Source organism: Pristiophorus japonicus, chromosome 3 (assembly GCF_044704955.1).
Source record: "Pristiophorus japonicus isolate sPriJap1 chromosome 3, sPriJap1.hap1, whole genome shotgun sequence".
Classification (NCBI taxonomy): domain Eukaryota; kingdom Metazoa; phylum Chordata; class Chondrichthyes; family Pristiophoridae; genus Pristiophorus; species Pristiophorus japonicus.
Genome location: NC_091979.1, coordinates 182,857,371 through 182,882,177, shown reverse-complemented (window position 1 = coordinate 182,882,177; position 24,807 = coordinate 182,857,371). Strand labels below are relative to the sequence as shown.

The 24,807-nt window shown below is 48.3% G+C and overlaps 1 protein-coding gene across 4 annotated transcripts in view; it reads left to right on the top strand.

Annotated features, from left to right (window-relative positions):
* Positions 1-24,807, top strand: part of traf3ip1 (TNF receptor-associated factor 3 interacting protein 1) — a 302,416-nt gene that overhangs the window by 41,062 nt on the left and 236,547 nt on the right. For all 4 annotated transcript variants that reach the window (XM_070876062.1, XM_070876063.1, XM_070876061.1 and 1 more), the window contains exon 3: positions 23,510-23,671. In XM_070876062.1, coding sequence (XP_070732163.1) covers positions 23,510-23,671 — 162 coding nt within the window. The remainder of the gene's footprint in view (positions 1-23,509; positions 23,672-24,807) is intronic.

Sequence of the window (24,807 nt, the reverse complement as noted above, 5' to 3'; positions counted from 1 at the left end):
GTTAAGGGGACAGACCATTGGACATGATGTTCAGGAGGTCCCAAGTTCCTCATTGACGTCGCCATGCCATTATCAATTCGCATTTCCAGCAATTTGCACCGCAAACATAACGCGATCTGAAGGAGGAGTTGAAAATCAAATTGGCGAGATTTGGCACTCCAGCAATTTCTGGACCAGGATAGCAACCTGTCTCAGATTTGTAAGAATAACCGTTTCAGTGGTCGAATCATTGACTTTTGGAAGAACCTGTTAACATACAAACCGGACGGTCTGCACCTGGGCAGGACCGGAACCAATGTCCTAGGGGGAGTGTTTGCTAGTGCTGTTGGGGAGGATATGGCAGGGGGATGGGAACCAATGCAGGGAGACAGAGGGAAACAAAAAGGAGACGGGTAAAAGTCAAGGCAAAAAACAAAAAGGGCTACTGAATATAAAGGAGCTGCAGGAGGGGTCAAAACTAAAAATCATGGTTTAAAAACTAGTATTAATACACTCTATTTAAACGCAGGCAGCATTCGAAATAAAGTAAATGAGTTGACGGCACAAATCATTACAAATGGGTATGATTTGGTGGCCATTACAGAAACGTGGTTGCAGGGTGGCCAAGACTGGGAATTAAACATACAGGGGTACCTGACGATTCGGAAAGATAGACAAGAAGGGAAAGGAGGTGGAGTAGCTCTTGTAATAAAGGATGATATCAGGGCAGTTGTGAGAGACGATATTGGCTCTAATGAACAAAATGTTGAATCATTGTGGGTGGAGATTAGAGATAGTAAGGGGAAAAAGTCACTGGTGGGTGTAGTTTATAAGGCCCCCAAATAATAACTTCACGGTGGGGCGGGCAATAATCAAGGGAATAATGGAGGCATGTGAAAAAGGAACGGCAGTAATCATGGGGGATTTTAACCGACATATCGATTGGTCAAATCAAATCACACTGGGTAGCCTGGAGGAGGAATCCATAGAATGTATACGGGATTGTTTCTTAGAACAGTATGTTACAGAACCTACAAGGGAGCAAGCTATCTTAGATCTGGTCCTGTGTAATGAGACAAAAGATCCTCTCGGAATGAGTGATCACAGTATGGTTGAATTTGTAATACAGATTGAGGGTGAGGAAGTTGTGTCAGAAACGAGCGTACTATGCTTAAACAAAGGGGACTACAGTGGGATGAGGGCAGAGTTGGCTAAAGTAGATTGGAAACACAGACTAAACGGTGGCACAATTGAGAAACAGTGGAGGACTTTCATAGTGCTCAACAAAAATATATTCCAGTGAAAAAGAAGGGCGGTAAGAGAAGGGATAACCAGCCATGGATAAGCAAGGAAATAAAGGAGAGTATCAAATTAAAAACCAATGCGTATAAGGTGGCCAAGGTTAGTGGGAAAATAGAAGATTGGGAAAATTTTAAACAACAGCAAAGAATGACTAAGAAAGCAATAAAGAAAGGAAAGATAGATTACGAAGGTAAACTTGCGCAAAACATAAAAACGGATAGTAAAAGCTTTTACAGATATATAAAACGGAAAAGAGTGACTAAAGTAAATGTTGGTCCCTTAGAAGATGAGAAGGGGGATTTAATAATGGGAAATGTGGAAATGGCTGAGACCTTAAACAATTATTTTGCTTCGGTCTTCACAGTGGAAGACACAAAAACCATGCCAAAAATTGCTGGTCACAGGAATGTGGGAAGGGAGGACCTTGAGACAATCACTATCACTAGGGGGGTAGTGCTGGACAGGCTAATGGGACTGAAGGTAGACAAGTCCCCTGGTCCTGATGAAATGCACCCCAGGATATTAAAAGAGATGGCGGAAGTTATAGCAGATGCATTCGTTATAATCTACCAAAATTCTCTGGACTCTGGGGAGGTACCAGCGGATTGGAAAGCAGCTAATGTAACGCCTCTGTTTAAAAAAGGGGGCAGACAAAAGGCAGGTAACTATAGGCCGGTTAGTTTAACATCTGTAGTGGGGAAAAAGCTTGAAGCTATCATTAAGGAAGAAATAGCAGGGCATCTCGATAGGAATAGTGCAATCAAGCAGACGCAGCATGGATTCATGAAGGGGAAATCATGTTTAACAAATTTACTGGAATTCTTTGAGGATATAACGAGCATGGTGGATAGAGGTGTACCGATGGATGTGGTGTATTTAGATTTTCAAAAGGCATTCGATAAGGTGCCACACAAAAGGTTACTGCAGAAGAGAAAGATACGCGGAGTCAGAGGAAATGTATTAGCATGGATAGAGAATTGGCTGGCGAACAGAAAGCAGAGAGTCGGGATAAATGGGTCCTTTTCGGGTTGGAAATCGGTGGTTAGTGGTGTGCCACAGGGATCGGTGCTGGGACCACAACTGTTTACAATATACATAGATGACCTGGAAGAGGGGACAGAGTGTAGTGTAACAAAATTTGCAGATGACACAAAGATTAGTGGGAAAGCGGGTTGTGTAGAGGACACAGAAAGGCTGCAAAGAGATTTAGATAGGTTAAGTGAATGGGCTAAGGTTTGGCAGATGGAATACAATGTCGGAAAGTGTGAGGTCATCCACCTTGGGGAAAAAAAACAGTAAAAGGGAATATTATTTGAATGGGGAGAAATTACAACATGCTGCGGTGCAGAGGGACCTGGGGGTCCTTGTGCATGAAACTCTTTTTGGGAGTAAACAAAAAACATTAAACCGTGCCTCCTTGTGCATGAAACTCTTTTTGGAGTTCACCTGCAAAACATAAAACATTAAACGGTGCCACCCGACCTGGGTGACACTCCAGACATTTACAAGGCCCTTTTTTTCCCCCCCTTTTTTTTGTTTTTTTTGTGTTTTTCTTTTTTTGGTTTTTTTTTTTGGGCACTAAAATCACAATTTTCCCCAGTGCCCCCTATAAAAGGGAAGGGGGACACTAAAAGCACCGGCAATTAAAACAAATTAAACTTAAAAACGTAAAATCAAATTAAAATTTGGTTGCCGGGCGTGATGATGCACTCCAGTCCCTCCGGTGCCCACCTCTCGCGGAAGGCCGCGAGCGTACCGGTGGACACCGCGTGCTCCATCTCCAAGGACACCCTGGACCGGATGTAAGAGCGGAAGAGAGGCAGGCAGTCAGGTTGAACGACCCCCTCGACCGCCCGCTGCCTGGACCGGCTGATGGCACCCTTGGCCGTGCCCAGGAGCAGTCCTACGAGGAGGCCTTCGGACCTACCCGCTCCCCTCCGCACAGGGTGCCCAAAGATCAGGAGGGTGGGACTGAAGTGCAGCCAGAATTTCAGGAGCAGCCCCTTCAAATAATGGAACAGGGGCTGCAACCTCGTGCACTCAATAAAAACATGGAACACGGACTCCTCCAGTCTGCAGAAATTGCAGGCGGCCTGGGAGTCCGTGAACCGGCTTAAAAATTTGTTGCACGGCACTGCTCCGTGCACCACCCTCCAGGCCAAGTCCCCGATGAATAGTCGGAGGACCCCTGCGTAGAGTGCCCTCCATCGGGGACCCCCGCCTCCTCCGGACGGCAAGATGGTACGCCATGGCGTGTCCGGACGGCCGGCGAGGATGGCAAAGTTGAGGGTGTGCAGGAGCAGCCCGTACAGGAAACCCCTCCGCGCGGAACTGAAAGGCACGGAGGGGATTTCCCCGAGGCGGCTCAAGTTGTGAGGTGCCGGCCCCCGAGGGAGGTTCCGGGGTTTGGCACCGATGAGGAATTCCGTCCGGACGGGGGTCAGTTCGAACGGGATCTCCCCACGTGCTTGAGCCTCCTCGATGCACCTAACGGAGTCAGGGCCCAGAGCTGTTTTTAGCGACTCGATGGCATCGGCCGCGTGGCGTGTCTGGTGCCATCCAGCCCGCTCCTCCGCCATCGAGCAGGTCCCTGACCCTGGTCACCTCACCAGCCACATCCCTCTCTTCCGACCGCCACATGAAACCTCGGCCGTGGAGGTACGGATTCCCGAGCAGCGGCTCCTGCAGGACGGCCGCCACTCCAGCCGGCGGAGAGCTGCGCTTGGTGGAGACTTTGTTCCAGACCCTGATGAGTTCCCTGTAAAAGACAGGCAGCTCCCGGAGGGCGGTCCTGGCACCCCCCAAGTTCACAAACAGGAGCTGCGTGTCATAATTGAGGTCGCGCTGCTGGCGGAAGAAATACCTCGCCAGAGCACACCACCTAGGAGGGGGCTCGACGTAAAGGTATCTCTGCAGGGTCTGAAGACGGAAAGTCGCGAGCTGGGCGCTGACGCACACCAACGACTGACCGCCCTCCTCAAGCGGGAGACTCAAGACCGCGGCAGAGACCCAGTGCTTCCTGTTGTTCCAGAAGAAGTCCACCAGCTTCTTCTGTATCTTGGCGACAAACGCAGGGGGAGGGGTCAAAGTGACCAGCCGGTACCACAACATTGCGGCCACCAGCTGGTTTATGACTAGCGCTCGACCCCTGTAGGACAGCACTCGGAGCAGTCCTGTCCAGCGCCCAAGGCGAGCGGCGACCTTGGCCTCCAGCTCCTGCCAGTTCGCCGGCCAGGCTCCCTCGTCGGGGCTAAGGTAGACTCCCAGATAGAGGAGATGGGTCGTGCTCCAGGCAAAAGGCCTGAGCTCCTCCGGCAGGGAGTCCACCCGCCACTGACCCACCAGGAGTCCGGAACATTTCTCCCAGTTGATCCTGGCGGAGGACGCGGCCGAGTAAATCTCCTGGCACTCACGCATCCTCCGCAGGTCAGCGGGATCCTCTACCGCGAGGAGCACGTCATCGGCGTAAGCCGAGAGGACGACCTCCACGCCCGGCCCTTGCAGAGCCAGTCCCGTCAACCTCGTCCGCAAGAGGCGCAGGAAAGGCTCCACGCAAACGGCGTATAACTGGCCGGACATGGGGCATCCCTGGCGCACCCCTCTCCTAAAGCGAAGGGGCGCCGTCAAGGACCCGTTAACCTTAATCAGACACTCCGCGGCGGCGTACAAAAGTCGGATCCGGGCGACGAAATGCGTCCCGAACCCGAAAGCGCGCAGAGTTCCGAGCAGATAGTCGTGATCCACCCTGTCGAACGCTTCTCTTGGTCGAGGGATAGGAAGGCGACCGACAGACCAGCCTCCTGGGAACAATGGATGAGGTCCCGGACCAGATGGATGTTATCGTGGATTGTCCGGCCCGGGACCGTGTAGGACTGGTCGGGGTGGATCATGTGGTCCAGCACGGCACTAAGGCGAGCAGACATCGCCCTGGCGAAGATTTTGTAGTCCGTGCTGAGGAGGGAGACCGGGCGCCAGTTCTTAAGGAGGCGGAGATCGCCCTTCTTAGGCAGCAGGACGATGACTGCCCTGCGCCAAGAGAGGGGCATCTCCCCGGTCGCCAGACTTTCCCCCAGGACCCGCGCGTAGTCGCTCCCCAGGACGTCCCAGAACGCCCTGTGGAACTCCACGGTCAGCCCGTCCAGCCCCGGGGATTTTCCCCTCGAGAGCCGGGCGAGGGCACCGGTCAGCTCCGCCAGGCTTAGCGGAGCTTCCAGATTTTCGGCGCCCTCCGGGCTGACCTTCGGCAGGTCCTCTCACAAAACTCTACGCGCTTCCTCGCTGGACGGATCCGGAGAGAACAGAGCCCCGTAATATTCACGGGCCCTGTTGTTGACGCCCTCCAGTCCGAGACGAGAGAGCCGTCGTCGGCCAGCAGCGTCAAGAGCTGCTTACGGACACTCTGCCTTTTTTCCAGCGAGTAGAAGAAGGGGGAGCCGCGGTCCAGATCCCGCAGGAACCGGATCCGCGACCTCACGAACGCGCCTCGGGACCCGACAAGCTGCAGGTCCTTCAGCGCGGCCTTCTTCGCTTCGTACACCGTCCGCAGGGCCGGGTCCTGGACGACTTGACCGAGACGGGCTTCCAGGTCGAGCACCTCTTTTTCTAGGCGCCCGACTCTGGCCGCCCGCCTCTTGGTCGAACCCCTCGCGTACTCTTGACAGAAGACGTGGACGTGAGCCTTGCCCACGTCCCACCATAGCCTCAAGGAGGGGAAGCCCCCCTGCTTCCTTCTCCAGTCGGACCAGAATCGACGGAACGAGTCCTGGAACCGCACGTCCTCCAGCAGCCGGTTGTTAAAGTGCCAGTACGCGGACCCCGTCCTCGCGCGGAGCGAAGCGAGCTCCGCCCACACCAGGTGGTGGTCCGAACACGGCACCGGCCGCATGGAGGCCGCCGGGACGCAGGAAACGTATGCCCGAGACACGTAAAGGCGGTCGACTCTAGACCATCCAACTCCAGGCCTCACCCAAGTAAAGGCGCTGGAGTCGGGGTGGAGATTTCGCCAGACGTCCACCAAGTCGAAGGACCCGACCAGGTCCCTCAACTTCTCCATCGCCGTCATGCACTGCGGGGCACCGGAGCGGTCCCTCGCCTCGAGGGTGCAGTTAAAATCCCCCCCGAGGACAATGCAGTCGCCGACGTCGACGGAGCCAAGAAGAGCGGACACCTCTTCAAAGAAGCGCGTTTTCTGCGGGCCGGGCTGAGGGGCGTACACGTTCACGAGATGGAGCGGCACGTCCCCCAGGCGAACCGTTACGTGCAGCAAGCGGCCTGGCACGGGCTCCTCGACCCCCAAGATCTCCGGCTGAAAATGCGGGCCCAGCAAGATGGCCACCCCACTAGAAATGGCGGTGAGGTGGCTCATGCGGACCTCTCCTTGCCATTCCAGGAGCCACGTGGCTTCGTCTCCCGGAACGGTGTGGGTTTCTTGCAGGAAGCACACCGCATATTTCCCCTCCCGCAGGAGCGAAAAATTGTCAAATCTACGGCGTGCCCCTCTGCCGCCGTTGATGTTGAGGCTGGCTATGGTTATCTTCATAGCAAAAGCATAGTGCAACCTCTACCTTAACCTATTGTGGGGGAGGGAGCGGAGTCTTTTGTTGAACTCCGCTCCCTCCGCAGCCCAGCGAGGAGTCCCTCGAGCTCGCACAGCTCAAGGTGTTGCGCCTTTGTCAAGGGCCCGCCCGCGGCCAAGATTTTGACGGCGCGGACGGACCCCTTGATCAGCTCTGGCTCGGACCATTTTTCCAGGGCCAGTCGGGCTTGGTCGCAGCGACCCCGGCTCTGGGCCAAAAAGTCCCGGAGTTCCTTTGCAGGAATGAGGATGGTCTCGGCGGCGGCCGCGAGCAGATCCACCGCCTCGCTGGCGGTGGTCTCTAGGTCTTCACCCGCGTCCCCCACCAAGTCCCCGTCCTCCTCCGCGAGGTGGCCGCCAGCAGCCGGCCCATCGACCGCACAAGGTACGGCAAATGAACCGGCCGCTCCAACCGGCCCTGGCTCTGCCCCGATCCCACCCCCAGGATCGTCGGCAGAGGAGTCCCCACTGGGCTCTTTTAAAAATGGTGCTGGGTCGGGAAATGACAGCAGAAGGGGTTCCCCCTCCGCCCCAGGAACCGGGGAACAAGGAGCGACCCGGCCATAGGAAATCCCCAGGCTCTCCAAGTGCTCCAGCTCCACAGCAAGAGGCGAGGGTGGGTGTTCCTCCCCCTCCCCGCTGCCACCCCCCGGCCCAGCATCTACAGTGTCATAATAAACATTAATTTGTGTTTCTGCCGGGTCGAGCGACTCCCGGAGGCAGTTGATTAATAGCTGGGCGGGCTCAGGTTCGGCCTTTTTGGCCCCGCCCGCCTCAGTCCCCGGGACGCCCGGCCCGGCGGCAATGCATTCCTCCGCGATCCCCACGCCCCCCACGACAGGCAGATCTTCCACGCCATCCCCGGGAGGCAGAGGCTGGGCAGCCTCGACTGTCTCACCCTCCCCGGGGACAGACTCCTCTCGCCTACAGCGCAGCTTGGGGGCGCTGGTTGGGGACGCGGGACACGCGGCGGGCACCGACTCCTCCGCGGAGGGATGTTGTTCCCCCTCCGCCTCATCGGAGCCGTGCCTCCTTTTGTTCCTGGGGGCGCGCGGAGTCAGGGAGACCTCCATGTCTGCCGAGGCCTCCCGCTCCGCCCCCCCTTTTCCTTTTCTTGCCCGCGCCCGGGCCCCTCTGTGGTGTTGTTCAAGGGCTCGGGCACGGGCTCGGGGCACCCCGCGCTCGCCGGTGACTGGGTTGGGCCGAGCGCGGTAAACAAATTGTCTGGCGCACCGAGGGGACCCGCCTCTAGATGTTTCTCCTTGTTCCGCGCCTTCTTTCCGTTCGGACGCTCTCCCTCCCCCCCCCCGCCGGAGGCCCTGAAAACAAAGGCCTCCGACGATGCCCGCGCACCTATGGCTCCCGGCACGCGGACGCAACTAGGGGGAGGGGTGGTGGCGGCGCCAGCCTTGGCCGCCTTCGGTGGTTTGGCGGCCTTGGAGGCGGGGCAGTTCTTGCGAATGTGCCCCACCTCTCTGCAGGCATGGCACCGCACGCCGTCCGACGTCCAGAAGACGCGGTAGGCAGTCCCCTCGTGCACCACATTAAAGTGCCCTTCTGTCATGTCCTCCCGCGCCAGCCGGACAAAGAGCTGGCGGCGGAAGGAGAACACGTGGCGCAGGCTGTTCTCCCTGAGGCCGAGCGGTATGGGGTTGATCCCCGACCTTACCTCCCCCAGTTGGTGTAGGTGAGGGAGGAGGAGCTCAGCGGAAACAAAGGGCGGGACGTTTGACACGATGACCCTCTGCGCGGTGGCCTCGAGAGGGTCCACCGGCAGGAACGTCCCGCCCACCGTGAGCCCCTTTTCAAGGGCCAGGGACACCGCCCGCTCCGACCCCAGGAAGAAAACAGCCTTCCCAGACATCTTGGAGGCTGCGACAATGGCCGAGGGGCCGACTACCCCAGCCATCGCCCGCACGCACTCCTCAATGCTCATTGTGGGGTGAGTGTAGCTCTTGACCCCGTGTTTTTTTGTAATGAGTCTGAATGGTGGCAGGGCAGCGGGTGGCGCATGAGGTGCCGTGGAAGCGGTTGCCACCTGCGCATATGTCTTCGCTGGCCCTGCCACCGGCGTGGATGGGGTCGCCATCACGGGGTCCCTTTAAGGGCTACACCCACCCCAAAGTCACAGGCCTTAATGGTCTTTATTGGCCTCGTCTATTAACTGAGCAGAGGAGCCCTTAACGAGGCACCTCTCCCCTAGCTGGCAATTGGGGAGGGGCCTTGCTCCCTCTGCTCAGTTGTCTCAATTGTTTTTTTTTTAAATTAGGAGAAAGGGGCCTCAGAGAGAGAGGGGAGAAACAGAGAAAGAGAGAGGGGGGTGGGAAGCGGGGGGGAACTGCGAGGGCAGGTCTCCCCTCGCAGCTGTGGGTGGGTGCATTCCCCAGATGGCAAAAACACACAAAAAACACAGTCTTTGGATTGGTCTTCAGGTGGGGGGAGAAGACGTCTTCACCTGGGGCAGCTCGAGCCACCAGGCACACACTCCCAACGATGTTTAAATAGGGTGATTAATGAAATTCTTGAGCCTGGTAGCTCCAGCTATCCCAGGCTAGGCAAATGTGGGGGGTGGGGGGGGGTTCCAATTGTGGGGGGGGCCTAGTTGTAAGCAAGGCCCCCACGCACACTTCCACACACACACACACCCCCCGCGATGTTCCGGCCCTCAGTGGTCTTCTTTCCTCCCCCCACCGATACAACAAAGTCTGTTTGGGAAATGCACCCACACCCACCTGTAGAATGGTAGAGTCCCCCTCCTTCCACACTGGATGTTGTTGTTGTTGGTCTTTTCCCCCTCTCTCCAACTCCTTGCAGAAATGGTAAAGTTGGTAAATGCTTTCTTTTCTCCTCCTCTCCCTCTGGGTGAAAGTTGGTGGTGAAGCCCCTTCCTTCCTTCTCTTCCTGGCTGGTCTCAGGGCTCTCCAGGCAGGAGCAAAAGTTGATGGCTGCTCTCCTCTCTGCAGCTCAGCTCCTACTGTGCAGGACACGCCTCCACTGCTCCACAATTGGTCCTTGTGCATGAATCCCAAAACGTTAGTTTGCAGGTGCAGCAGGTAATCAGGAAGGCGAATGGAATGTTGGCCTTCATTGTGAGAGGGATGGAGTACAAAAGCAGGGAAGTCCTTCTGCAACTGTATAGGGTATTGGTGAGGCCGCACCTGGAGTACTGCGTGCAGTTTTGGTCACCTTACTTAAGGAAGGATATACTGGCTTTGGAGGGGGTACAGAGACGATTCACTAGGCTGATTCCAGAGATGAGGGGGTTACCTTATGATGATAGATTGAGTAGACTGGCTCTTTACTCGTTGGAGTTCAGAAGGATGAGGGGTGATCTTATAGAAACATTTAAAGTAATGAAAGGGATAGACAAGATAGAGGCAGAGAGGTTGTTTCCACTGGTAGGGGAGACTAGAACTAGGGGGCACAGCCTCAAAACACGGGGGAGCCAATTTAAAACCGAGTTGAGAAAGAATTTCTTCTCCCAGAGGGTTGTGAATCTGTGGAATTCTCTGCCCAAGGAAGCAGTTGAGGCTAGCTCATTGAATGTATTCAAGTCACAGATAGATAGATTTTTAACCAATAAGAGAATTAAGGGTTATGGGGAGCGGGCGGGTAAGTGGAGTGGAGTCCACGGCCAGATCAGCCATGATCTTGTTGGGTGGCGGAGCTGGCTCGAGGGGCTAGATGGCCTACTCCTGTTCCTAATTCTTATGTTCTTATCACTGTCACATAGAATTCAGCATGTTGCTGACCTATGAACCTAAGGCCTTTTGAGAATAACATTTAACTTAAGAGCCATGCTTGAATATAAATTATACAAAGATCTTTCTGGAAAAATGGTCAAAAATCCTAAAACATGAAACACCCCTATATTATAAAATCGAGATTCCTCTGACTCACCATGAGCAATGCCACAGGAGATCTACCAGTATTATAATTAAATCCTAAAATATCAGGTAAAAGTTACAAGCTCATATTGTAATAAGTTCGATTAACAAAACTATTTATCCACCAAAAACTCAAGTGAGTTAAAAACTGCTTTTAGTTTATATCTTAACATCTTGAAGCCTAAAATGTTGTACCTTAATGACATGTGAAATAAATTCATAAGTAATGGCTGCTTTTGTTGTATGTTATAAACCACTGACATTGGGATTCTCGTGTGTTGTACTGTAATTTAAAACATTGATACTTTGCTGATTTTTTGGGTGTTTTGTGCTTAATGGTCAATTATTTTGTCATTAGAAAAAGTTTAAGGAGGGGCTTGCAATAAATCTTTTATTACTGTTTAACATACCTGTTGCGGATATTGCTTTTTTAGTTTTTTTAAGATAAAAAGCTGCTGTCATAATCTGTTCTAAACCGTCTATCTTTTTTACATTTATTCTTCCTTTTTAACCTAATTAAATAATTTGTAGTGCACACATTGTTAGTAAATTATATTACTTTTGGTAATCTAGCCTTGTGTCTAGATTATCTTCTGTAAATGTGATTGTGGGAAAGTTGTCTGTTTTAATAATATGAAATTTTGGGGTGGGGCGGGGATTTAGGGTAATTAAGTTGAGAGATGGCAGTGCTGGGGAATGGAATACTTTCCCACATGGGTAGCTGTTGTCAGTTTCAATTGCTTCCAAATCAGGAATAGCTTAACCAGATGTAGGCTAAAGCTTACTTTTCACGGCCATTTCCCATATCAGCTGTATTTATGGTCTTTGAATTAAACAATCAATTTGTGTTGAATTGTGGGCAGTTTTCTGCTATGGACCCATACACATAAGACACTGGTTTAAGACTTTGAGATGCTCAATTACTTCTCTTGGAACTCTTAAAACTGGAAGATAGACACTATTGCATTAGGCAGATTTGGATTTGAATGCAAGTTCCAGAGAACAGGCTGTGTTTACCAGTCCCCATAAAAGTTGTTTTCTGTTCAAGTAGGCATTTTGTTCTTTCCCCCCCCCCCCCCATTGCAGGTTGCCTGGATAGCTCACGGAGACCCACTCCTTCCCTGAACTTACAAATATTTCTTTCTGCATTATTTAACCATTTCAGTATATTTTTGTTTGATACAATGCCAAGAGGAGACTTCCAGACTGAGTAGCACGTTAGCTAGAAACAGTGCAGTGATTTCAAACAAGATGTACTTGAGACAGAACAGAACAAATAACTTGGTCACTTCAACCTTTAATATCTGATTGTTTAGAGTCAACTGTCTTATACTTAAGTTTTATAATTTTTGTGGCGAATTAGATATTATTTCAAAATGATAATAGATGAACCTGCAGGCCCAAACATGCTTGAAAAATTCATTAATTTGTGATTTGTTAATTTGACTCAAAATTTTAAATACATTTTTATTGCTGCTTTTGCCAGTTTTGAAAAGCAGCTTACGTCCCCATCTGCTTGTGGGAACTGAACGAGATAGAATCGTCTCCAGAAGCAGCAGTGTCTCTTTTCTGCTTTGTCATAACAGTCGCCAATATCATGTCCAAGAGTCGAATATAGCCCATCATTTCAGTACTTCTCTCTTGTGGTTGTGCAGGCAGCAATGAACTAATATGATATAATTGGCATCACGGAGACATGGTTCCAGGATGACCAAGGCTGGGAATTCAACATTCAGGAAGGATAGACAGAAAGGAAAAGGAGGTGGGGTGGCGTTGCTGGTTAAAGAGGAAATTAACGCAATAGTAAGGAAGGACATTAGCTTGGATGATATGGAATCTGTATGGGTGGAGCTGCAGAATACCAAAGGGCAGAAAACGCTAGTGGGAACTGTGTACAGACCACCAAACGGTAGTAGCGAGGTTGGGGACAGCATCAAACAAGAAATTAGGGATGCATGCAATAAAGGTACAGCAGTTATCATGGGCAACTTTAATCTACATATAGATTGGGCTAACCAAACTGGTAGCAATACAGTGGAGGAGGATTGCCTGGAGTGTATTGGGACGGTTTTCTCGACCAATATGTCGAGGAACCAACTAGAGGGCTGGCCATCCTAGACTGGGTGATGTGTAATGAGAAAGGACTAATTAGCAATCTTGTTGTGCGAGGCCCCTTGGGGAAGAGTGACCATAATATGGTAGAATTCTTTATCAAGGTGGAGAGTGACACAGTTAATTCAGAGACTAGGGTACTGAACTTAAGAAAAGGTAATTTCGATGGTATGACACGTGAATTGGCTAGAATAGACTGGCGAATAATACTTAAAGGGTTGACGGTGGATAGGCAATGGCAAACATTTAAAGATCACATGGATGAACTTCAACAATTGTACATCCCTGTCTGGAGTAAAAATAAAACCGGGAAGGTGGCTCAACCGTGGCTAACAAGGGAAATTAAGGATAGTGTTAAATCCAAGAAAGAGACATGTAAATTGGCCAGAAAAAACAGCAAACCTGAGGAGGACAAGGGGTTTAATTAAGAGGGGGAAAATGAGAGGAAGCTTGCTGGGAATATAAAAACTGACTGCAAAAGCTTCTATAGATATGTGAAGAGAAAAAGATTAGTGAAGACAAACGTAGGTCCCTTACAGCCAGATTCAAGTGAATTTATAATGGGGAACAAAGAAATGGCAGACCAGTTGAATAAAATACTTTGGTTCTGTCTTCACGAAGGAAGATACAAATAACCTTCCGAAGGTACTAGGGGATAGTGGGTCTAGTGAGAAGGAGGAACTGGAGGAAATCCTTATTAGGCGGGAAATTGTGTTAGGGAAATTGATGGGATTGAAGGCTGATAAATCCCGGGGCCTGATAGTCTGCATTCCAGAGTACTTAAGGAAGTGGCCCTTGAAATAGTGGATGCATTGGTGATCATTTTCCAACAGCCTATCTACTCTGGATCAGTTCTTATGGACTGGAGGGTAGCTAATGCAACCTCACCTTTTAAAAAAGGAGGGAGAGAGAAAATGGATAATTATAGACCGGTTAGCCTGACATCAATAGTGGTGAAAATATTGGAATCAATTATTAAAGATGAAATAGCAACACATTTGGAAAGCAGTGACAGGATCGGTCCAAGTCAACATGGATTTATGAAAGGGAGATCGTGCTTGACAAAACTTCTAATTTTTTTGAGGATGTAACTAGTCAGGTGGACAAGGGTGAACCAGTGGATGTGGTGAATTTGGACTTTCAAAAGGCTTTTGACAAGGTCCCACACGAGAGATTGGTATGCAAAATTAAAGCACATGGTATTGGGGGTAATGTACTGACGTGGATAGAGAACTGGTTGGCAGACAGGAAGCAGAGAGTAGGGATAAACGGGTCCTTTTCAGAATGGCAGGCAGTGACTAGTGGGGTGCTGCAGGGCTCAGTGCTGGGACCCCAGCTATTTACAATATACATTAATGATTTAGATGAAGGAATTGAATGTAATATCTCCCAAGTTTGCAGATGACACTAAGCTGGGTGGTGGTGTGAGCTGTGAGGAGGACGTTAAGAGGATGCAGGGTGACTTGGACAGGTTAGGTGAGTGGGCAAATGCATGGCAGATGCAGTATAATGTGGATAAATGTGAGGTTATCCACTTTGGTGGCAAAAACACGAAGGCAGAATATTATCTGAACAGCGGCAGATTAGGAAAAGGGGAGGTGCAACGAGACCTGGGTGTCATGGTACATTAGTCATTGAAAGTTGGCATGCAGGTACAGCAGGCAGTGAAGAAGGCAAATGGTATGTTGGCCTTCATAGCTAGGGGATTTGAGTATAGGAGCAGGGAGGTCTTACTGCGGTTGTACAGGGCCTTAGTGAGGCCTCACCTGGAATATTGTGTTCAGTTTTGGCCTCCTAATCTGAGGAAGGACGTTCTTGCTATTGAGGGAGTGCAGCGAAGGTTCACCAGATTGATTCCCGGGATGGCAGGACTGAAAATATGAGGAGAGGCTGGATCGACTGGGCCTTTATTCACTGGAGTTCAGAAGGATGAGAGGGGTTCTCATAGAAACATTTAAAATTCTGATGGGACTGGACAGGTTAGATGCAGGAAGAATGTTCCCGATGCTGGGGAAGTCCAGAACCAGGGGACACAGTCTAAGGATAAGGGGTAAGCCATTTAGGACTGAGATGAGGAGAAACTTCTTCACTCAGAGAGTTGTTAACCTGTGGAATTTTCTACCGCAGAGAGTCGTTGATGCCAGTTGATTGGATATATTCAAGAGGGAGATAGATATGGTCCTTACGGCCGAAGGGATCAAGGGGTATGGAAAGGAAGCAGGAAAGGGGTACTGAGGTGAATGATCAGCCATGATCTTATTGAATGGTGGTGCAGGCTCAAAGGGGCGAATGGCCTACTCCTGTACCTATTTTCTATGTTTCTATGTTGCTTCTCTGATCTTTCGTATCTTGTTTCTTCAAAGCTCCAGATATGACAACCTATGTATTTTTCCACCTCCCTGCTTTATCAGTATTGAAATGAAGACTTAATGCACTATTTTCCTTTTTGTAATTTGTTCTTTACCTTGTGGAACTTTGATCTCCCTTTTGTCTTTTCTTTCTGCTTAAATCTGCACTATCGGCTGTGGCCCTTCACCTGAATATTTTCCTTAAGAGTATGGATGTCAGCTTGGTTTAGTGGTAATGATATCATGCCTGTTCGATCTCTTAATTTCCAATGAAATACGAACTCCGGTTGTAGTTTTAATGTAATTTTATTCTGGAAGCAGCAACAAGTTCTTGGCTTTAAGCCTGACCTTTGTCCTTCTGAGACCACATGGCCAAAATGGCTGTACTTGTACCTGGTTCAATTTACAGAAAAGAACTCTCCTTCTTTGACCTTATTGGCTCAATTGATAGTCTGTTAACCTTTAATTGGCTTGCTACCCAAAGGTCCTAAAATGTCAAGTTGATTGATGACTTAATGTAATGTGTTCTGTGTTTTTTCAAAACTGCAGCCGGCTGCAGAGCTTGAATTCTCTATCAATCCCCCCTTTGATTCTTTCACAAACTGAATCATAAAACATCAGGTATCACTGGTTAAACATTCAAAAAATAATTTCATACATGTTAATAGAGTTTCCTTCTAAAATTTGTTGATGTGTTTCGCTACATGTCTGGACTAGTAGCTTCCACACAAATTTACACCAACCCGAATTCCATCATGGCCACCATGGAAGTCTGGTTTTAGTAGGTTAATTAACCTTATTCCAATTTAATCCAAATCAATATCTTAATTCAACCAGTAAACAACCTTCCCTTAAGCATAACATACCCCTGTACCACGTACAGACGATCTGCTGGGACCCGCTAGGCGTCTCACCTGCGGGACAGCAGCTGCAGCCGCCTGGTTGCAACAACATTTAATCATCATAAACAAACAATATAAAAGTAAAATAATTACAACAAATAGAATTAAACCTTCCACCAATGAAGTTCCTATTGCACCTAGCCATTCAGTGGCTCTGCTCCACAAAGTGAATGATGGGGGTTGCTTCAGTTTTTCTACCTCCTTTTGGATATGCTCCGCTAAGTGGGTAATTTCTTCGGAGCTATCTGGGATATATGTGCAACACTCAGTTCCGAGTAGGGTGCAAGTACCTCCCTTTTCAGCCAGGATGTAATCAAGGGCCAGTCTATTCTGTAGGGCGACTGTGCGGATTGCTACCATTTCTGCATTGATTTTAACTAGGGCCTCTGAGGTATCATTGGCTACCCGTTCCACAATAGATGCCATGTTAATGGATTCCCTTGCCAGTCTGGCGGTCCCATACCTGGGGATCAGAATGGCAAAGAGCCTCTCTGTTTCTGTGATAGCTCTCTTAGGACGGTGTAAATGTTCCGACAGTGACTTTATATGATACATATAAGGCACAATGTAGGCTAAATAGCAGGATCCCGTCCAATTCTGCGGCAGCCAAGGGTAGGCCTTGTGGCCACACACCCAATAGGTGCCATTATAGGCAATGAATGTTAGCTGTTTCTTTGTCAGCAACACTCCGGGGCCTGTCCAGGCTTTTCCATCTGTTTTATTCAGAATCCCTGTTGCGTTTAAAAACTCCCACATCGGCCCAGTTTGTATGGTTCCGTGGCTTGATTACATTATGATTCCGGGAGCAGTTACTATACCCCATATTTTGGCCTCCTTTGATGTTTCTAATCAGACAGACCGATTTCCCCCGGTCTTCCTATTCCCGTTGTATTAGTGATAACAAAAAATGGGGACCGTTTGGAATTATTGTAGCATGGTTGGTATCCCCCTTCAAAGGTAGTCAGATTGTAACCTGCTGACTTCCATTTACGTGCCCAGTTTTCCGTATCCTGAAATGCATTGCCTGTTTTGTTTTGATTAATTATCCACTCAGCCATTTCCGAGATATTCAAGGGAACTGGCCTCAAGGGGATCCCTCCCTTTGAGTGAATAGGAATATGCGCACACACCCAACAACTAGAAATGTTACCTTGTTTGGCATAAACGTATGACATATATAAAAAGGTATTTACATGTAATTCCCTTGCTACCCTACTATTTCCCTTTCGTGCAGAGGGTCGGCTAGAAAGAAGTAGGCAAATACCTGGAAAACCTACAATCAGTAATGCAGTAAATTTATACATTTTGGCAAAAAGTAATTGTCCTTATTAGATTTCAGCTTCAGTTACGGGTGCTCGTTTAACGTGTGAAGTGTGGATCCAGGCTTTCTTTCCTTGGACTTTAACAGCTGTGTGGGTGATCAATAACACTTGATAAGGTCCCTCCCACTTGGCACCCAAAGGTTCTTTATGCAACTTTTTCCACATACACCCAGACTCCCGGGATGATGATGTGTCCTCCTTCGGGTAGATTACCCCAAGCTGCCGATACCTGTCGGGAAACAGAACTAATAGCATTGGTTAGGTTCTGACAGTATGATAATAAAGTGTCACTCATTAAGTGAACATCAGCTTTCCTTAAATCGATAGTTCCTGGCAGCGACCTGGGTCTTCCTGTTATAATTTCAAATGGACTTAGATCTGTAGTTCTGTTTGGGGTTGCCCTAATGCTACACTTGGGCCATGGTGTTCCTTCTTGGTGATATTTGGCAAGCTGTTTTTTCAGAGTTCGATTCATTTGCTCTACTTGTCCTGATGATTGTGGATGATAAGGACAGTGTAAATCCCATGTAATGTTCAGTAACCTACAGACTTCTTGGCAGACAGCACCTGTGAAGTGTGTTCCCAAATCTGAGTCAATGCTACTCTGGACTCCCTATCGGGGAATGTAATCCTTACACAAGACCTTTGCAGTGTGATTGGCTGTGGCTCTTTTAGTTGGGTCAGCTTCTACCCATCTAGAGAATCTGTCGACCATGACAAGAATGTTAGTGTATCCTTGGCATGAAGGAAGAGATATATAATCAACCTGCAGATGCTGGAATGGTCCAACAGGGGCAGGGGGCCTCAGTTGGGGCCTTACCGTGATGGGTCCAGAATTATTTTTCTGGCAGACCACACAGCGGTCTACTACCAGCTGGGCGTGTTTTTTAAATCCCTGACCCCACCAGCTTTTCTGGAACCGTGCCGTCATCTGTTGTGAGGCCAAGTGTCCCCACGAGTGGATCTGTTGGGCTAAAAAAGGCATAAGCGCTTGTGGCGTGACTGGCTTGTCGGTAACTCTTTGTCTCCAGACACTATCTTCGCATAGCTTAATTCCTGCCTCAATCCATGTCCATTTTTCCGCTCTGGAGCACTCTCGTTGCATTGTTTGAAGGTCTCATGTCAGAGTCCTGAGTGCTTTCAATCTGCACATCTGTGTTGGTTCTTCTTGGGGAGCGCCCTGTGAGGCGGCATCGTTAGCTGCCTGGTCGGCTAGGGCACTTCCCTGTGCTTCCATGGTATTTTCCTTGGTATGGGCCTTACACTTCAGGATGGACACTTCCTGAGGTAATTGTATGGCCTCTAGTAAGTCTCGGACTTCTTTTCCATTTTGGATAGGTATACCAGCAGCAGTGAGGAATCCTCTTTTCCGCCATAACAGACCAAAGTCGTGAGCGACTCCAAAAGCATAACGCGAATCTGTGTAGACATTAGCTGTCGGTCCTTCTGCTATTCGACATGCTTCTGACAGGGCCCGTAACTCGGCCTGTTGTGCTGGCGTTCCTGAGGGTAAACATCCTTTTGCCACTATCTTATATAAGGTTGTAACTGCCCATCCTGCTTTTCTGGTACCATTGTCAACAAAGGAGGAACCATCTGTAAACAGGATGAGGTCTGGGTTGTGCAGAGGCTCCTCTGCTGCCAATGCTGCTTCTTCTGTTTCTTTTAAAATCTCCACTCAGTCATGCTCTTCGCATTCTCCTCCCTCTTGCTCCCTCGATTCTGACATCGGGAGCATAGTTGCGGGATTAACCGGGCTGGCCCAAACGATATGGAGATTAGGAGCTTCCAAAACTGCCGTCCAGCGGGTCCATCTAGCTGCCGTCACCTGAGACATTCTATTCATAGACAGCAAAGCATGTACGGTGTGGGGACACTTGACAATCAGCTTTTGGTCGAGGACGAGACCCGCAGTGATCATTACCGCTCGATATGTATCTTCCATGGCCCTTGGGCAACTTCCCCATCCGAGGGCTACCGCATCCAGTTTTGCCGAATAATAGCCAATCGGTCTTTGTCGATCCCCATGTTCTTGTGTCAGTATAGCTGTCATGTATCCTTCTTTCTCATGGACAAACAGGGTAAAATGGCTTACCACTGTCGGGGATTCCCTGAGCCGGTGCCGAACACAAAGCCTTTTTCAAACTCCGGAAGGCCTCTTGCTGTTCCTTAGTGAGGGTGATGGCTTCTTTAGAGGCACGTTTCCCCTTTAAGATATCATTCAGTGGCTAAGCAAGCTGTGTGAAGGAGTCAATCCAATTTCTGTTAAAGTTACACAATCCCAAAAAGGACCTTAGTTCCTGAATAGTGGTGGGTTTTTTAGCAGCCCGAATGGCTGCAGTTCTATCCTGGGTAAGTTCTCTCTTTCCTTGTGAAATCTTTTGTCCCAGGTATACAACCACTTCTTGGGATATTTGTGCTTTGTCGATGCTGGCTTTATGTCCTTTCAGCCAAAGGTGGTTCAGCAAAGCTCGTAAATCTTCATGCTGTTCTTCCGTGTTTGAAGCTAGCAGGATATCGTCTACATATTGGATGACTGTGGATGACAGGGGAGGTAATTCTCACAAATGGCTTTGTAAAGCCATGTGGAATACCGTAGACCTGTTGTGGAAACCCTGCGGTAACCGGGTCCAAGTATACTGTTGTCCTTGGACCGTGAAAGCAAACCACTGTCGAACCTCCGGTGCCAGAGGCAGCGACCAAAATCCGTTGGCCATATCTATAACCGAGAAATATTTATGTTCCGGTTTGAGGGCATTAAAAATGGTGGAGGAATCTGCGACCAAAGGAGCTTTTTGATCAATACACTGGTTAGCTTTCCTATAATCGACAGTCAAACGCCAAGTCTCATTAGATTTCTGTACCGGCCACACGGGGCTATTGGAGGAGCTATGCGTTTTAATAAGCACCCCTTGTTTCTCCAATTGCTGAATAACCGGTAAGATTCCCGCGATGGCAGTTGGACTGATGGGATACTGTTTAGTGCATGGAGGCTTGGTCCCGGTAAATAACGCAGGCTCCATCTGGAGTAGGCCACAATCGTTCTTCTCTTTAGCCCATATCGGGTGTTCCTTCTTTCTTCAAAGTTCTAATTGACCATGTCACCCGACCATCCTCAAAATGCAACGATGAATCTACTTGGATTAGAACGTCCATTCCCAAAAGGGGTTGATCTACTTTGCCTATCCAGACCGGTGTGGTTAGTTCATGTGGACCCAGCCCTATAAGTACCTGTGTTGTCCTTGTAATTTCCATTTTATGGCCCCCAACTCCTTAGGCTGTACGTGCCCTACCATCCAACGGCAAAAAGTCTCCATATTGTAGGGGTAAGCATGTTAATTCCGACTCTGTGTCTAAAAGACAGTCCACATCCTTATCGCCCACCCTCACAGTTATATATATCTCATCTCCCCTCTGTTGTATTAGTGCGAGGAGGGGGGCCAGGGTGGGCTCTAATCGTTGTTTTGCTATCCCAAGTAACTCCTTCTGTTGTTGTATTGTCAGTCACTTAAATGCTTCTATGAGGTCGGTATCTTGTGACAAGCCTAGTTTGTTGGCTGAATTGTATCCCTGGCTGCGTCCTCTTCCCCGGCCGCAACCTTGCTGTTTTGCCCTACACGTCTTGGCCCAGTGACCTTCTTTCCCACAATAATGACATTTTCCGGGTAATTTTCCGAATAACTGTTTATCGGAATCCTGGGATTTCCATCCCATAGCCTGTACAGCTCGGACTTTAGCTCCCATATCCCGATCTAATTGGTTACATCGATCCACCAATGCTGCAAAGGTAGTTCCTCTACCTTCCCAGTCCGGTAACACTACCTTAAGCATTTTGGACGGTTCTGGCTTTAGATCTGCCACGAAAGTTGCTTTCAGGGGTCCAAACACTTGTTCATCCATTTCCTCATCTGTATTATTCATACCGGAATGTTCTAGCCACGTGCATCTAAACTGCTCGTCATACTCCAGGACCTCCTCTGTTCCTTTCTGTTGGCAGGCTGCAATTTTTCTCCAGTCTGTCTTAGCTAGACTGAAGGCTTGCAGCCAGTGTTTAATCGCCTCCCATCTTGCGTTTAATTCTTGCTCATCCTGCCCCAAAGCTTTTCCTACCTTGTCGTGCAATTTTCTTCCCTGTGTTTTTGGCACCATTATGGTCAAAATTTGCACTCCGTCCCAGGGATGAAGTTGATATATATTTCTTAAGCAGACCAATTGGTCCCATGTTTTCACTGCCCCGTTCTTTGGATTGGGCAACTCCTTGGACCATTTATCAATTTTCTCTGGGTCTGCCGGAGCATGAACTAAATATTCTGCATACACCCTTTTCTTCGTTTTTTTGGTTCCGCTCTCATCCGCAGTCTCTTCTGATTTGACGACAACTCGTCTTTTTTTAAACGGGGCAAAGCGCACCCCTAATTCTTCATCCTCCGACCCTGTATCGTCAGGATTCAGAATCCGTATCTATTCCTTGGTCGTGTCTTCGGGTTTGCGCTTTTAATTTATCCAAACATGGGTACCCTGGGAATTGACCAATACATTTTCCTTTTCCTATTACTGTCTCTTGACTAATGATTTTTTTCATTCTTTAATTTCACCTTTAAGATCTTTAACTTCCGCTTCCGATTTTTCAAGTTCAAGTCTTGTCTGTCACAGCTGTGCACAAACAGCTTGCAATTGGTCCTTTGTACTGGTCAGTTCTCGATCATGTTGGGAACGCATGATAATTTCATTCCGCTTTCGGATCTGTCCCATAACGGCTAGGGACCATCTAGTTCGCTCTTTATTTTTCATACCTGTCGTTTTTCCCCAGACCCTTTTGATCTCGTCCAAGGACCATTGTCCTTTGGAGGTACCGTATTTTTGTTCGATCTTAATACAGGTTTTAGATAAGTTGAATTGTTGCTCTATGTATTCTTTCAACTGTTGGAGGATTTCATCTATCGAAACCTCAGGTGGTGCCCGCCCGCCTTTAACAGTTGTAGGCAATTCTTTGCTCTTATCTCCTGCTGCCATAATACTGATTTCTTTACTGGGGTCTCGAGTCGTAGGCTTTCCAGCCGATCAGTAGGTCGGTGATTAATTAACTAACACACCGCTGAATTTAGACATCTATGGGATCTCGAGCCGACTACCAACCGGAGGGTTCGTAAACCGGAGGCTTTCGGAATTGCGTAGAAGGAGAGGCGAATTTAAACTTTTGACCGAGGACTTTTATAAAGAGGAGTCCTTGCCTCAGTATGAAGGTCCGATGTCCAAAATTCAGTTTCTTCCCCCAGCGATCGTGTTCGTGACACCAAAATTGTTAGATCTCTTAATTTCCAATGAAATACGAACTTGTAGTTTTAATGTAATTTTATTCTGGCAGCAGCAACAAGCTCTTGGCTTTAAACCAGGCCTTTGTCCTTCTGAGACCACATGGCCAAAATGGCTGCACTTATACCTGGTTCAATTTACAGAAAAGAACTCGCCTTCTTTGACCTTATTGGCTCAATTGATAGTCTGTTAACCTTTAATTGGCTCGTTACCCAAAGGTCCTAAAATGTCAAGTTAATTGATGACTTAATGCAATGTGGTCTGTGTTTTTTCAAAACTGCAGCCGGGCTGCAGAGCTTGAATTCTCTATCAATGCCTCAGTCAGAATGTTGTGCATTTAAGCCCCACTCCAGGATTTGAGCACATAATGTAGGCAGACACTTCACTACTGTATTGAAGGAGTGCTGCTTTGTTGAAAGTGCCACCTTTTGGATAAGATGTTAAATTGAGGCTCCATCTGCTTGTTCAGGAGGATGGGGAAAAAAAATCCCATGGTACTATTTGAAAAAGCGAAGGGAGTTTTCCTTGTGTCTTGGTTAACATTTATCCCTCAACTAACACCATCCAAAAAAACTGGTTATTTATCTCACTTGCTACATGTGAATTTGTTGCTATACATTTGCCAGCATAAGATACACTACATAGGCTGTGAAAGGTGCTATATAAATGCAAATGTGTTATTTTCATTTGGTAAGTACAGATAGTATAATTTGAAAGTTGTAATTGTAGCTTACCCAACTAATTTATTTTCCTTTTGTTTTCTTTTCAGGATAAAGATGCAAAAATTTCATTCCTGCAGAAGGCTATTGATGTAGTAATGATGGTGTCTGGTGATCCTTTGTCTGTGAAACCTGCACGTGTAGTGGCGGGTCACGAACCAGAGAAAACTAATGAGCTCCTGCAAACTATTGCAAAATGTTGTCTTAACAAGGTAATTGTTTTGGGGTAAACAACCCTGGGTTTGTGTGAGAACCAAAAGGGGTATCAAGCACCCATTTGTTTAGATACTCATCAAGGGGAGAGATGTCAGAGGGGGAAAGAAAGTTAGCATTTCTCTACATTGTTTGTAACCAGCAGCCTTGGAGAAATTATGATATATATTAGACAGAGTTCTGCTTTCTCTTCACTACTCTAATTTATCCGAACCACAGTCTTGCTGCCATCCTGCACCACTGACACTTCAATTGCTCACTCTAGCTATCTGTGTTTTCTCCAAGACTACCAATTAATGTTGAATTGAGAGATATTTTGGAGAACCACTTCAACAGCAAGATGTGTATAAAATGTCCAACTGCCGGAATACACTTATGTGCATTAGTTCTTTAGGTACTTACACACTCCACTATGTCTTATGTAAATTTTTCATGATTCTTATCATTCTATAATACAACACCAAAGTAAAGGTAATCAACACTGAACAGTGGGTAATAGGGAGAAACTGGAGTAATAGAAGAGCACTGGAGCTCAATGGTCTAGATGTTGCTGTCAAAATAACATTCATTTCACAACCACTTCATTCTATCAATATACATACATATATGTGTGTATATATATTTTAACTACGCCATCTGGAGAGTTAAATAGAATTAGAGGGCCAGAATTTGCTGTCAAAATAATGGTGAGGCTAATTGAGCTCGCTGTTATTTCTGTGCAAATGGTGCAGCAACTTCAGATGAAGGGCAGTTGCGCATTTAAACTCAAATATCCAAAAGTTGCTGTCTGAGATGCGTCGCTCCACGATTAGCTTCGCGAAAATGGCATGTCGCTGTCTGCCTCACCATTGAAATACATTGAATGGCATGAAGTTGCTGTATTTGTGTGGTAGATATGAACTAAACTCGCCTCAAAGTAAAGGGCTCAATTTTCTCCAGTGATTTGTGCTGTTTTTTTTGAGCAGGCTGCTCTTTTGGCTGCTAAGGTGAAAAAAAACCACAGTTTCCCCAGTCAATTTGCACCAGTGTAACTCAGTTAGTTACGATTTCGAGAGAGAGAGAGAGAGAGAAAAGCTGGCTGTAAGCTTCACTTTGCAGCCTCAGCTCGCATTGTGTCCCTGGTTACCCATATCAA